Below are 14,399 nucleotides of genomic sequence, written 5' to 3'. Positions count from 1 at the left end.
CGTCTTTTCCTTGACGACCTCCTTCGAAGTTGTTCTTCCTCCTCCTTGGGAGAGGTGTCGCGGCAGCCTCGTCGAACGTGTCCATCTTTGACTCTGACGACTTGGATGACGGGGTCTGGAGAAATTGCTCGGGGCTGGGGTGTGGGTATCCTTTCCATCTGGGCTATCCCAGCTTAGCGCGGTCCTGCTTCGCCTGCCTCCAGCTGTGGTCCTTATTTGGTCTAGGTGTTTCTTCAGCACCTTACCTCCTATCAAAACCTCATAGGATATGGGCCCTGTTTGGGACTCTACCGTGCCTTTGACCCACGTTGGTCCATTCCCATAATTCTTGACCCAAACCGGTGCCCCCACCTGGAAATGTCTCTGCTGCCGACTATTATCATGCCCCCTGCGTTGGGCCTCCTGTTGTTTCTCCACTTTCCCCGTTAAATTTGGGAAAAGGAGACTCAGCCTCGTTCGCAGCCGCCTTCCCATTAAGAGTTCAGCTGGCGGTATGCCCGTTGTGGAATGCGGTGTGGTCCTGTAATCAAACAGCCAGCGGGAGAGCTTTGTGTCCATTGAAACTGCCGGCTGCTTCTTGAGTCCCGCTTTAAGTGTCTGGACCGCTCTCTCTGCCAGGCCGTTGGATGGTAAGATGGTTTTGATGTGACGGACTCTGTTTTGCTTCAGGAATTTTCCAAATTCCCCACTTGTGAATGCCGTTCCATTGTCCGACACCAATACCGCCGGAAGTCCATGTGTTGCAAACGAGGCCCTGAGCTTCTCAATTGTCGATGCTGTGCTTGCCGCGTTTACCCGGTGGACGTCCAACCATTTGGAGTGGGCGTCCACTATCAGCAAAAACATTGAGCCCATGAAAGGGCCAGCGTGGTCAATATGCAGGCGGGTCCACGGTGTGCCTAGCCATTCCCACGGGTGCAATGGCGCCGCTGGTGGCACTCTTTGCCCATGTTGGCACTCCTGGCACCGACGTACCAAGGCTGCTATGTCTGTGTCCAAACCTGGCCACCAAACGTAGCTTTGAGCTAGCATCTGCATTTTAGACACCCCTGGGTGTCCGTGATGTAACTCGGTTAAGATTGTCTTACGGCCCTGAGCTGGGACTATTACCCGGGCTCCCCATAATAGGATACCGTCTTCTACGGTTATTTGGTCCCTTCTGATCCAGTATGGGTGCATCTGGGGCTCCACTGGTCTTTCCAGTTCCCCTGTTAGCAGTAAATGCTTCATCTTGGTAAAACTGGGTCTTTTTGCCTCCACAACCGAATATGTTGTGCGTCTACTGGTAGGGTGTCCAAAACATTTAGAGTCATTACTGTCTCCTCTACTTTTGGTATTTGCGGCGGAGTGTCCAGGAGGGGAAGTCTGCTCAAAGCATCTGCATGTGCTACTCGCGTTCCCGGTCTGTGCTCCAGAACCTATTTATACGCCGGCAGTAGCAACGCCCAGCGTTGGATTCTAGCTGATGCAATCGGGGGTATTGACTTGTCTTCTTTTAATAACCCTAATAACGGCTTATGGTCCGTCACTATGGTGAATTTCCGCCCGTACAGATTCTGGTGAAATTCTTTTACTGCGAATATCACTGCCAGTCCTTCCTTCTCGATTTGGGCGTACGTCCTCTCAGCCATCGCCAAGGTCCTCAAAGCATAGGCTATTGGCCGTTCTTCCCCATTCCTTCCTCTATGGGATAAGACGGCTCCTACCCCGTAGGGGGATGCATCACAAGTGACCACCAACTCCTTCCTTAGGTCATAATGCTCTAGGACATTTTCGGATGACAGCTGTTCCTTAATGTCCCTAAATGCTCGGTTTTGGCGGGTGGACCATTTCCATTCTTGCCCCTTTTTTAGTAGCTGGTGGAGGGGTTCTAGGATGGACGCCCTATTTTCAATAAATTTTCCATAATAGGTTACCAACCCTAGAAATGATCGTAACTCCTGGACCGTGGTGGGAGCTGGGGCTTCTTTTATTGCCCTTACTCTGTCTTCTAATGGATGTAAGCCTGATTTGTCTACTTTATATCCCAGGTATGTCACTTGTGGGGCCAGAAAAACACATTTTTCCATTTTTAGCCGTACGCCTGCCTTTGCAAAATACCTGAGCACTTCCTCCAGGTTCCTTAAGTGTTCCCTGTTTGTCCAACCCATGATTAAGACATCGTCCAAATAAATCGCCACCTGCGGTAGTTCCTGCAGAATATTTTCCATCGTACACTAGAATATAGCGCAGGCTGATGACACTCTAAAAGGTAGCCTAGTATAACGAAAAAGCCCCTTCAGGGTGTTGATCTTAGCGAACTTCTGGGAGTCCTTGCCCAGTTTTAACTGCAGGTAGGCGTGGCTCATGTCCAGTTTCATGAACAAAAGCCCACCTGCCAATTTGGCAAATAGGTCGTCTATTTTTGGGATTGGGTATTTGTCCAGCAGTGCGTATTTGTTTACCGTCTGTTTGAAATCTCCACAGAGACGTATCGAGCCGTCTGGCTTCAAAATTAGTACCACCGGCGCTGCCCATTCCGAGAACTGTACTGGTCTAATAATGCTGTCGCGCCGTAACCTTTCTATTTCGTCGTCTACTTTCTTCCTTGATGCAGAAGGTACCGGCCTGGCCGTACAAAATTTTGGAAGGGCTTCTGGGTCCATGTGCAAAGTTGCTTTGTCGCCTATGATTTCCCCCAAACCTTCCTGGAAGACCTCCGGGTATTTTTGGAGTACTCCACTCAACTGCCCGCTTCAACTCTGGAAAATTTCATCCAATCTAATTTTAGATCTTTCAGCCAGTTTCGTCCAATTAAGCTCGGTCCGGAGCCCTCTACTATCATCAACGGTAATCTAAGCAATTGTTTCTCATATTCCAAGGGTACTTGAGTCGTGCCTAGAACTTCCAGGGGTTCCCCCGTGTAGGTTTTAAGTTTCTACGATGTTTTTGTTAGGGTTAGTGGCTGGAGTCCATCTTTGATTTTTCTAAATGCTGCCACTCCCATTACTGATACGGCCGCACCCGTGTCTATTTCCATTATTGTCGGCCGCCCGTTCACCCGTGGGGTAATCTTAATGGGCTCTGCTTTCTTTGTTGCAATATTATATAAAATTGTTCCCCTTCGGAGGAGGATGGGGCGTCTAGGTTGTGTACTTCCCTGCGTCCCCACCTGCTATTCCTCTTTTGCCACCTCCTTCTAGGGTTTCTGTCGCTGTTACCCCACCCTGTCTGGTGCCAGAAACAGTCCTTCTCTGTTGGGGGAGCCTCAGCTGGTACTTCCCTCTGTCTCCAGTTAGTCCTGGCAGACTTGGGGGCAGTTCTGGGGTTTTCCTTTTTCCCTCTATTCCTCAGGCTTTTCCTGAGAGCGGCTATCTGGTAGCAGGACACGTTGTGGTAGTCCCTCTCACAGGTAGTTACCTCCATTGGCGTGCCCTGTAGTTCCTGCGCCCCACTTGCTGCCTTTTCTAGGGACAGTGCGAGCTGTAATGCCTGCCTGAAGTCTAGCTCCGTTTCCGCCAACAGGCGTTTCTGTATTGTGAGGTCGTTTGTACCACACACTAACCGGTCCCGAAGCATTTCATTTAGCGTCGGGCCGAACTCACATTTTTCCGCCAGCCTTCTCAGGCGGGTCAAGAAATTTGTGACTGACTTCCTGTCTTCCCGCTTCGCTGTGTAGAATCTGTACCTACGCAAAATGAGGGATGGTTTTGGGTCGTAGTGCTCTTTCACCAATTCCGTTAATTCTTGTAAAGTTTTTGTGTCCGGCGCATCGTGATAAGTCAGACTATGTATAATGGCGAAAGCTGAGGGTCCGCACGCCGACAGCAGAATAACCCGTCTCCTTTCGTCCATCAGTATATCATTGGCCCGGAAGAAGTAACACATTCTCTCCACATACTGGGACCAGTCCTCAATTGCCGGGTCGAATGCCTCTAACCTCCCAACGAACGGCATTTTTAAAATGGCAAGGCTTACCCTCCGAGTGCGGCAGCTGGTCTCCACAAAATTCTTAGTTTACCTCGTCGCCACTGTAGTAGTCCACGGGAGGCAGGAGTTCCTTCACCACACCAATATTTATTTACAATAACGATATTACAGGAGCAGCTCCAAACAGTGCTGCTAGCAGTCCAGTCAACTTAAGACTGTCTCACAAAGCCTACACAGGTGCTTATATGGGCCCCCTCATTGAGGGAGCTCATACTCCAATTGGCCAACCAATAAAGCTAATTGGAGTTCATTACAAACACCTTTTTTATAAAATCTGCATCATCCGAATTTAGTGCATAAATGTTCGCAAATAGCACTGGCACCCACCAGCACCCCACTCACTATAATGTATCCCTCCGGGGTCTGTCAAAGTACTGGCCGCCATAAAAGCCATCCTCCTTTTATCAATATTGCCACTCCTCTCTACCTTAAATCAAAATTTGAGTGGAACACCTACCTGGCTCACCCTTTCTTCAGTCCATATGATCTCTAACCTTCAAATATGTCTGTGCAAAAAGTCTACCTCTGCATTCAAAGTCCTCAAATGAGTACACACCCTTAACCTTTTAGCTGGATCATTTAGCCCTTTAACGTTCCACGCAATCAACCTAATGGGGGTGCGAGGGCCCTCTGGACCCCTCCTCTATTAGACTCAGCCGTTTTCTTTCCATGAGGGCCTCCAAGTGGGCCCTAGCCTACCTCTAAACCAGGCCCACCCAAGATGGCCCACCCTCAGACAGATTCATGCACAAAATTACCCTCGCCAGCATTTTGGTTACTCCTGACCTGCCCTCGGTTACCCATCCAAGACTCCCTACCCTCCCCTGCCCCTCCAAACAGCCACCCTTCCCAGCTCAAATAGGCACCTTCCCCCTCCCTACCCCATCCAAACACAGAAAACACATCCAGCTCAGGTTTGTTGCCTTACCTCACAAACAAAACAAAACAAACTCTTCCTTCCCCCCCAAACATACGGTTGCAGCCCCATCCCCCACTTTGCTTCCGTTAGTTATAACCGCTAGCCAGGCGGCCGGCGCTAAGCAAGCCAAAGACAAAATAAAAACCCAACCAGAAGTTCAACACCCCCTCCCCCAGTCCCTCATCCAAACAAAAAATACATACTAGGAAAGAAGAAAAAGAGCCCAAACCTGTCTTCGGCCAGCCATATTATCTTGTGCAAGAAGCGAAAGAAAAAATGGAGCCCCAAATAGCAAAAACACAGTCAGTGGCAAAAACTATAATATGAACAAGCATAATTCAAAAACTCAAAAACAGAACTCTGTTGCCCCCATTATTGTTTGCATCAGCATTTGAGCCGTTAGCCAATACGCTTGGAGAGTTGAGAGGAATTGACGGGGGGGGGGGGGGGGGGGGGGGGGCGTAAAGAGCCCAGGGTGTACATTTACGGACATTTGCAGATGATTTGTTGCTGCACGTGTCTGATCTTCTCACAGGTGCGGAAGGAGTTATGGAACTGTTCAAGAAGTTTGGATCCATCTCAGGGTACAAATTAAGTGTAAGCAAGAGTGAAATCTTCCCGGTGAATTCCCTGGGGAGGAGGGCAGATCTAGAGAAGCTGCCGCTTAAATGGGCCAAGCCAAAGTTTAAATATTTAGGGATTCAGGTGGAGCATGACTGGGCTCTGTGACATAAACTGAACATTGCCAGTCTGGTAGACGAGATGAAGGGGGACGTGAAGATGTGGGATGCCCTCCCGTTTTTCTTGGCAGGTAGTATACATACAAATTGATCGTTCTGCCGAGATTTTTATTTGTGTTCCAGTGTCTTCCGATATTCCTCCCTAACTCTTCTTTCGCTAGGGTTGATAGATCAATCTCTACTTTTGTTTGGGCGGGCATGTTTCTCAGGGTTACAAGAACCTTCCTGCAGAGAGGGCGACAATCAGGTGAGTTGGCACTACCAAACTTAATGTTCTCTTACTGAGTGGTGAACAGCCGAAAAGTTCGAGGGGCTGAGGTGGGGACAGATGGAGGAGGCCTCTGACGTAGGATTGTGTCTAAGGGCGTTGGTTCCGGCCCCTCTTCCATTTTCTCCAGCCAAGTTCTCAATGAGTCTGGTAATAGGGGCATCTTTAAAAGTCTAGAACCAATTTAGGCAACATTTTGGACTAGGGACATGTCGTTACTGTCACCAATTTCCGCTAATCATAGGTTTGCACAGTCTGGGATAGATGTAATGTATAAGATCTGGAAGTGGGTTGAGAGGTTCAGGGATCTGTTTGTGGAAGGTAGGTTTGCAGGACTGGAGGAGATGGATACGAAATTTCAACACTCGAGAGGGAGTGCATTTAGATATTTGCAGGTGTGGAATGTTTTTGTAAAGAGCTGTCTACGTTCCCCCAGTTGCCAAGACCTACGCTGTTAGACATGATATCACCACAGGATAAGATAGGGGAAGGGAAGATCTCCGATATATATGGGTGTTTGCTGGAGGCAGGGAAAGCATCGCTAGAGGAAGTGAGAGGCGTGGGAAGAGAAACTGGGACCCGAGAGGGAGGGGTGTGGAGTGAGATCTTGCATGAGGTGAATTTTACCTCCTCCTGGGCCAGGCTGAGCCTGATACAGTTTAAAGCAGTACATAGGGTGCACTTGACCAGGGTCTCTTCCCCGTGTGAGGGCAGGTGGAGCGGCATTTAAGGGGGCCGGCAAACCACTCACAAATGTTCTGGTCTTGCTCTAACTGGTTGTGTTCTGGGTCTTGTTTTTGAAATCATGTCGGAGATCGTCGGGGTCAAGCTGGAACCATGCTCACTAGTGGCGATGTTTGGGGTGCGGAAGCTTCTTGAGGGGAGGAGGGCTGATGTCTTGACCTTTGCTTCCTTGGTGACCCGGAGACGCGTCCTGCTTGGATGAAGGTCAGCGATACCACCTAAACCCTCAGCATGGTTGGGAGACTTGGTGGAATTCCTGAGATTGGAAAAGATTACATATGCCTTGAGAGGGTCTGAGGAAAGGTTCTATTCCAGATGGAGGCCGTTCATCACTTTCTTTAAAGACCTGTTCATAGTCAGCAGTTAGGGGGAAGGGAGGGGAAGAGGAAGAGGTAGTTAGGGGGTCGGGATCGTTAATGTTACTTTGTTAAAATGACAAACTGTTTGTATTATACAGTTATATCTTTGTATGTAAGAATTTGATAATATTTTGGGCAGCACGGTAGCGTGGTGGTTAGCATAAATGCTTCACAGCTCCAGGGTCCCAGGTTCGATTCCCGACTGGGTCACTGTCTGTGCGGAGTCTGCACGTCCTCCCCGTGTGTGCGTGGGTTTCCTCCGGGTGCTCCGGTTTCCTCCCACAGTCCAAAGATGTGCGGGTTAGGTGGATTGGCCATGCTAAATTGCCCGTAGTGTCCTAAAAAGTAAGGTTAAGGGGGGGGAAGTTGTTGGTTTACGGGTATAGGGTGGATACTTGGGTTTGAGTAGGGTGATCATGGCTCGGCACAACATCGAGGGCCGAAGGGCCTGTTCTGTGCTGTACTGTTCTATGTTCTATTTGGAATAAAATATATTTTTTTTAAAAGGTGAGGTAAGTTTAAATGAGGAGAGCAAGATAGAGTGGTTTAGGGAATGAATTCCAAAGCTTGGGGACTGTATGGCTGAAGACCTAGCCCCAATGGTAAGGTACAGAAATTGGGAGTTTTTCAAGAAACCAGTATTCAAGGAATATTGCATTGCAAATTTGGAAGAGGTTGCAGAGCTCGGGAATGGCGAGTTTATTGAGGGATGTGAAAAGAAGGGATTTTTATCCCATCAGCCTGATTCAGACGCCCAAGCAATGAATTCATAGTGTGCTGCTACCCACTGCCTTGTCTCTTTATTTCATTCTTCAATTTTTTATTAGGCCTCCTGCTTGCGAGGTAAACATAAATATGACCTCACCCTAATTGTATCTTCCTTTCTGAATTTTGTTTTTTCTTTCTAGCTGTTCAGCTTTTACTCTTTTGATCTTGCGCTATGACTTTATAAACTTTTATTATACTTTCTGTTTGCTTGTCTCTTAACAGTTTCAATGTAATCATAATTTGCCTGCCTGCTGTACATGATTCCTACAGTGTATGCACGTGGCTGGCCCTTGACTGTTTCATAGCATTTACACACTTAACATTTTTAAAACAAGTGTTAAGTCTGCAAGGAAGGAAACTGAATACCCAGGCTTGGGTGAGACCTGAGGTAGAGGTTCAGTAATGATCAAATACTGATTCTTTGATTTGGTAATAATTCAGCATTGGAAATTTGGATCAACAGACGCTGCAAACTTGCATCAAACTTGAGGTACTTGAGTATGTCCAGCATTATTTTGTTGTTTGTATTTCAGATTCTAGCATCCAAAGTATTTTTCTCCTCCATATTTGTTCATTGGAGTTGAACATTTTACCTCCTAATTTTGTTCCCTTATCAATTCTGTTCATAAAACACCCACTGATCATTTTGTAGAGCTCATTTTCCTGTGCTTGTGTCAAACAGTAGTTATTTATGTCTTTCTGTTGTCATTCATTGCTAATATGGAAAATTAAGATAAGACTCTCGGAACTTGTGTCCTAGGTCTGGTAAATAATAACATTATCTCATGCCTGAGCCTGAATGTATATGAGTTGAATCTCGTACATTGAGTATAACAAATGAGATTCACCATATTAGTTAAATATGTAATAACTGATTCTGGACCCAGTTTCTTTCTTCAGGAATAAGGAATGGGGCACATTATGAGCAACAGCATCCAAGGATGGGCCTTGAGTAATCTTTATTTAGAAAAAATACAAAATTAAACTGCAATTGACCTTTAAAGTAATAAAACAGGAAATGCTGGATAAACTTCGCGAGTCTGGCAGCATCCATTTGAGTCTTTTACAGGAACTTTCTGTTTTTATTTCTAATTTCCAGAATTCGGAGTCTTTTGCACTTATTTGACATTTTATGTTGTGACTAAGTTTGACAATTCTGCATTCTTCTCAGTCCATTTTAATGCTGCATTTTTCATTTTCTCCTATCCTTTCCTGAAAACGTTGATTCAAGATATGTTGATAGCACACCTGGCACTTCACCCAAGTGTCAATTCTTCATGTGCGAGTTTAGACGTTGAAGGAAGGCACACTTGGTGGATGACCTAGGTCATTTTGTCAATTTTTTATTCTCATTAACATGAATTGCTCTATCTAGTGGTGTGGATGAGAAGTTTCTGGAACTTCCGGCTGAGAGTGAATGACCTTCAGGATGGATTTCTAAATGTGAATTTTGTACAATCTGCTCTTCAGAGTTATCTTTCGGTGCATATATTTTCTTAACCCTGGTGGAAATAGCAAATAACAGGCAATATATAATTTCAAAACATTTGTGTCCAAAATTTCTTCTATTATTTTTAATAGAATTCCACATGTTTCACCTGTTATGTTAAAAATGTTGGATATACATGCAGTCCTGTTATGCAGGGCATTTGTTGAGGTTTTTGAGTTTGAAATTATATCTACTCCATGTTTGTTTATTTAAGACTTCTGTCTTCAGTTGTATTGGATAACATTCAAGATAAATATGGTGACATTTATCTCGAAATCAGAAACCGTATATTTTGCTCATTTTATTTTCCAGGAAATTTAACCTCTAATAGGTTAAACAATCATCAATTTCTTCCTCTACTGCATGTTTTTTTAAATTCCAAAACTGAATATGAAGCCTTATTTCTTCCACAAAATGTTTTTCTAAAAGGTCCATTGTCTTTTGTGTATTTTCACAGGGAACCCAGGAATAGTGTGTTACTATAAGCCCTTCATGCAGATCTTATACAAGATTCTCAACCAGAGGTATCCCATCTGGGCCGTAAGTCATGCAGGCCACTGTGTCCCCCCAGAAGATATGGAGATGATGGAAGGTACTCTACATAGTCTGAAGTTTGTAAAGTAATACTGACCTCTTTCGAGTCCAAGATAATTATATGTAACTGCCTCACAGCTGAATCTTCTGCAGGTGACTTTGTATTAAAGGTGTCCTCTTTTGAATTGTACTTTGCATATTAAATTATAATTTAAGAATGATATGTATGATACATTTATCTAGATGAGGAATTTACTTTGAGCTCTCAAAATATTTTGTAAATCATTTAATTGGATATCCAAATCTAAACTGTTCATTGAGACAGCCCAATCTGCATATGGATGCGAAGCCTGTGGAACTTCCTGCTGTGACTGAAATGTGCATGTATTTGTTGCAAGCTGAAGTCGATGCAAGGTGTCTTGTGGTCGATTATGTGGATTTAATTATTTGATTGTATTTTAGTCTTCACATCCTTTACTGGGGTCCATATGCATGTTATTTCCTGCTTACAGCGATCCTCAAGTAGCAGTCTGTACACAGTGGAGTGGATTGAAAATAATGTTCTCTGTGCCGCAGCACATACCCCCAGTACTTTTGTTGGGAACTCATAACACAGAATTTAAAAAGGAGTGCTTAAGTTTTAGTCCTTGTGTTCACAGAGAAACATTTCCATTTAAAAAAAAGGCAGCTATCCAAGGCATACTATAAAGGAGCTTTACTAAGTCAGGAGATACACTATTGCTTGCACCTTGTCTAATTCTGTCGTGCATCAAACGCCAATGAAGGGTTGCTCTACTGTTAAGCAGATTGCTACTACTGACACTTAAACCTTTGACTTTTGGAGGCGTTGGCCAAGATCTTGGATACACTTTGTTGCCATATTTTTGTTTGGATTGTGCACTATAGGCTAAGGGATTGAACTGCAGTTTTGATGAATGAGAAATATCTCCACATGGTTTTCATCCAGAAGCAATACATTTTTATTCCAGGTTGCCTCCACACACTACTGTGCATACTCCTATCCTACAGTGTAATGTGCTTAGGGCACTTTTATAGCATTTTTTGTGAAGAAAAGACCATGCCTAAACCTCTTCTGGATTAAGATAATTATGCACAGATGTATAAGGCATATGCAGGGCAGTCATTGTTAAACTGGCTGGATGCAGTGCTGCAGTTCATTGTAAGTAGAGAAGGAATGGGCTCAGTTAATATATGAAACACATGTTCAGCAATAAAGATGGCAAATGCAAACAGCGAACCATTTATTACCTTCTTCATTGGCACATTACTCAAGTAAAAAGAAAAAGTGGTAGCTGAGGAACAAATGGCCCAGAATGATTTAAATGGGGTCAACTTGGGAAGGTTGAGAGGATGATCTGCAAGATGAGCCTTAACCCCATTAGTAGGACAAACACATGGATGCAGTGTAATCAAAGTCAGTGAATAACATATGACAGTACTATCTGAGTCATCCACAGATTTACTAGTTGCCATAAGTACTGATTCAACATGCTTCTATTATTCACTTAAAATATAGGGATTGTGCCTAAGTTTTGAACTGCAATTTGAAGAAGTCAATAACAGAAAACATCTTAGGCATGAACCAAAAACACTTTGTGCCTAAATTGGGGCATGATCCTGGAGAAAAACAAACTGAAACCACTGAATGAGACCAGTGCCATGGTTATGCAAATTGATCCGTCGGCATCTGCTACAGATGTCATTTGCAGCCCCCAAGGTAGCTCACTGGTCCCAAGGGATAATGCAATCAGTGGGCTCAAACGATTTCCCAAAGCCTGAGGTGAGTTGAGGGGGTAGAAGAGAAGAAACCAGGAGGGCAGAGGGGCCAGTAGCAGCCTGCTATATTAATGTAGAGCCCAGAGGTCCACATCTGAATTTCTTGGCTCTATAACAGAGGAAGGTGTTCAACTTAATTTTTAGGTGGGTCTTCAAGGACCACGGTTTGGCTGTTAATGTACAATCCTGTTAAAATTAAGTGCATGCTCTCATTGTAAGTAAGAGCAGCTGTTACTGATTGGGAAAAGGATAAGGCATTATTCTTAAGTATACTTAAGTGGTTTCCACCTGTGTAGGGGGTGGGACGAAAAGGGAGTCCGTTCCTTTGTTCTCTGCGTTATGTGAATAAACCTATGTTAGGAAAAGACTGGCTCCAGATCCTTCCTTTACTCAGTGAATTAAAACATAGTAGAAAAAAATGAACATTGAGCTCACGTAGTTATTAGCTGAATAAGAGATTTTTGTCTTTTGCTTCTGACAAAAGTATTGCTCCTGGCAACCTGTAGTACAAAATGGCTGAGAGTCGATGCAACTTCTCAAGTTTTAATTACCTACTGTTTTTTTCCAAGTCTGAACTGTATGAGCAGTGGAAAAATGAGGTGGAAATGTTGAATCAGGTTACCTCTATATAAGAGGAAGCAGCATATGGCTTCAGCTTGGTCACTACCAGGAAAAGCAAGATTAGAAGCAAAGTATTTTCGGAGCTGATGTGGGTGACTCGGATACTGAAGAGAGATTAACTCTTCTATTACAATTTATGGATAGGATTTATAAGAAAGATGATCTATTGCAAACGTATGAAGCGTGGTTAACTTGTGTTAAATTTAAGAAGGTCTATGGAAGAGTGCTTGCATTCAAAGTACTGGATTGTGCACAGAACACTTGAATACTAGGCACAGGTGTCAGTATAAAGACAGATATTATAGCCATGTCTATTGTGGCTGAGAGCCCATTTGGCAATGTTTTATGTGAGAGGAATCACGAGGCAATTAAGAGATATTGCGAAAGATACTGTCTGACATACTGGCTTGCATGTTGAAAATGGCACTGACATGGGCGGTACATGCTAAAAATTAGTTGCAAATGGTTGGGGAAGGTCGAGCCCACATAGAAGGTATCAGAATTTGCCTTCGATGTTGCCTGATGCTCGTCCTGCTCTAGAATGAACTATCATTAGTTCTTTTTTCTCTGCCCATTTGAATGCCTTGCATGCAGACCAGAAAGTTTTTATCAAGGCTGAAGTTTCCATTGTCATTCAGAGGGTGTTGGGTCACCACATAAGACCATCTGAGGGAGACTTTATTTCCAATAATGTGGTTTATTAACAAATAGAGAGACATAGAGAATGGAAGGTTTTGGGGAAAAATATAGGACGGGAGTGGAAAACAGTGATTGTTCAAAATGGTACTTCTCAGACATCTTTATGGTGCATATTGATGACCTCCTATGGGGTGGGCATAGTGAGATCCAAAACAATGTTACTGACAGGATTAGAACCAAATTTAAGATTGGGAGTCAAGTTTCTAGGGCCTTTGAATAGATTGGGTTGGAAATAAGACAGTCTGGGACTGCTGTTACTTTGCATTAACAATCTTACTTGGGAAATGTTAACCTTATCACAGTCAATCATGCCAGGGCCTCACAAAAACTGAGATGAAGCAGCTGTAAAGTGTAATTGAACTTTTGAATTAGCTGGGCACACAGATAAGGCTGAGTACAAATTGTGATGTCTTAGAATTGAGTACTATAATGAAAAATCCAAAGGTTAAGGACATTATGTGGGTGAACAAAACGTTAAAAAACTTAAAGATGAAGAAATGTTTGCTGTGATTTCCATCTTTGGATGACTAAGAGAAAAAAATGATTGTTTTTAGTGGTGACTCTAATGCATTCATTTGTGATAGCTTTTTGAGCACAGCCAATTTTATAATATTTCTTATTGAGAAAGTGGGAAATGTTGCCCCTGGGCTTGGGAAACCAAGAAAATAAGGACAATAGTAAAAGTATCCTGGCTGCTGAGACTCTTGCATTTATTGAGGCAATTTACATGGCATTCTTTTTATCAAAGATATTAGGGAAATTCTGTATCCGGGAAAATATACCATACCAATAGAATGTTATATAGACAATTGTTCTCTTTGGGATATTGTGCACACCACAAGGCATGTGAATGAAAAGAGATGAGAATTGATATTGTGAGTATGAAACATATAGTAGAGAAAAAGGAAATTTCCAAACTCAAATGGGTAGAGATGCAAGCCATTGATTGTCTGATTGTTTTACCAAAAGGAGTGCTACAAGTGAGAAGTTACTGGAAGTCTGAAGAGAAGAAGAATAACTCGTGATGTGAGTCTTAAGAGTGTATGTTTTATTCATAAAAGATAATATGCACTTATTAATTTTTTTCATAAACGTCAATGGAGCCTGTTAATGTTGCAATTCTGCTAGAATGCATTGCACGCTCTAGTTGTACGTGAGAGCAGTTGTTACTAATTAGACATTACTCTTGAAGAAGCGGTTTCTACTTGTGTGAGGTTGGAGGAATAAAAGGGAGTCTGTGCCTGTGTTCTCTGAGTTATGTGAATAAATGTATGTTAAGAAAGACTGGTTCCAAATTCCTCCTTTACTCGGTGAATTAACAGCGAATGAGAACATTGGCTGCTCAGCCCATGGAATAACTGACCACAATATTCATCGCTTTCAATATCGTAGATCCTTCAGTCCCCGTTTTGTGTCTGTAAAATTAGCACAATGCAATCCAATATCTAGGCTTTTCTGTGGTATTCAGAGTAGATCTGGATGCAATAATATA

At 43.7% G+C, this 14,399-nt stretch overlaps 1 protein-coding gene across 2 annotated transcripts in view; it reads left to right on the top strand.

Annotated features, from left to right (window-relative positions):
• ldah (lipid droplet associated hydrolase) overlaps positions 1-14,399 on the top strand; it is a 365,694-nt gene that overhangs the window by 158,441 nt on the left and 192,854 nt on the right. For both annotated transcript variants that reach the window (XM_038800177.1, XM_038800178.1), the window contains exon 2: positions 9,714-9,848. In XM_038800177.1, coding sequence (XP_038656105.1) covers positions 9,714-9,848 — 135 coding nt within the window. The remainder of the gene's footprint in view (positions 1-9,713; positions 9,849-14,399) is intronic.

Source organism: Scyliorhinus canicula, chromosome 6 (assembly GCF_902713615.1).
Source record: "Scyliorhinus canicula chromosome 6, sScyCan1.1, whole genome shotgun sequence".
NCBI lineage: Eukaryota > Metazoa > Chordata > Chondrichthyes > Carcharhiniformes > Scyliorhinidae > Scyliorhinus > Scyliorhinus canicula.
Note: the sequence above shows the minus strand (reverse complement) of the source record. Positions and strands in the feature narration are given on the sequence as shown.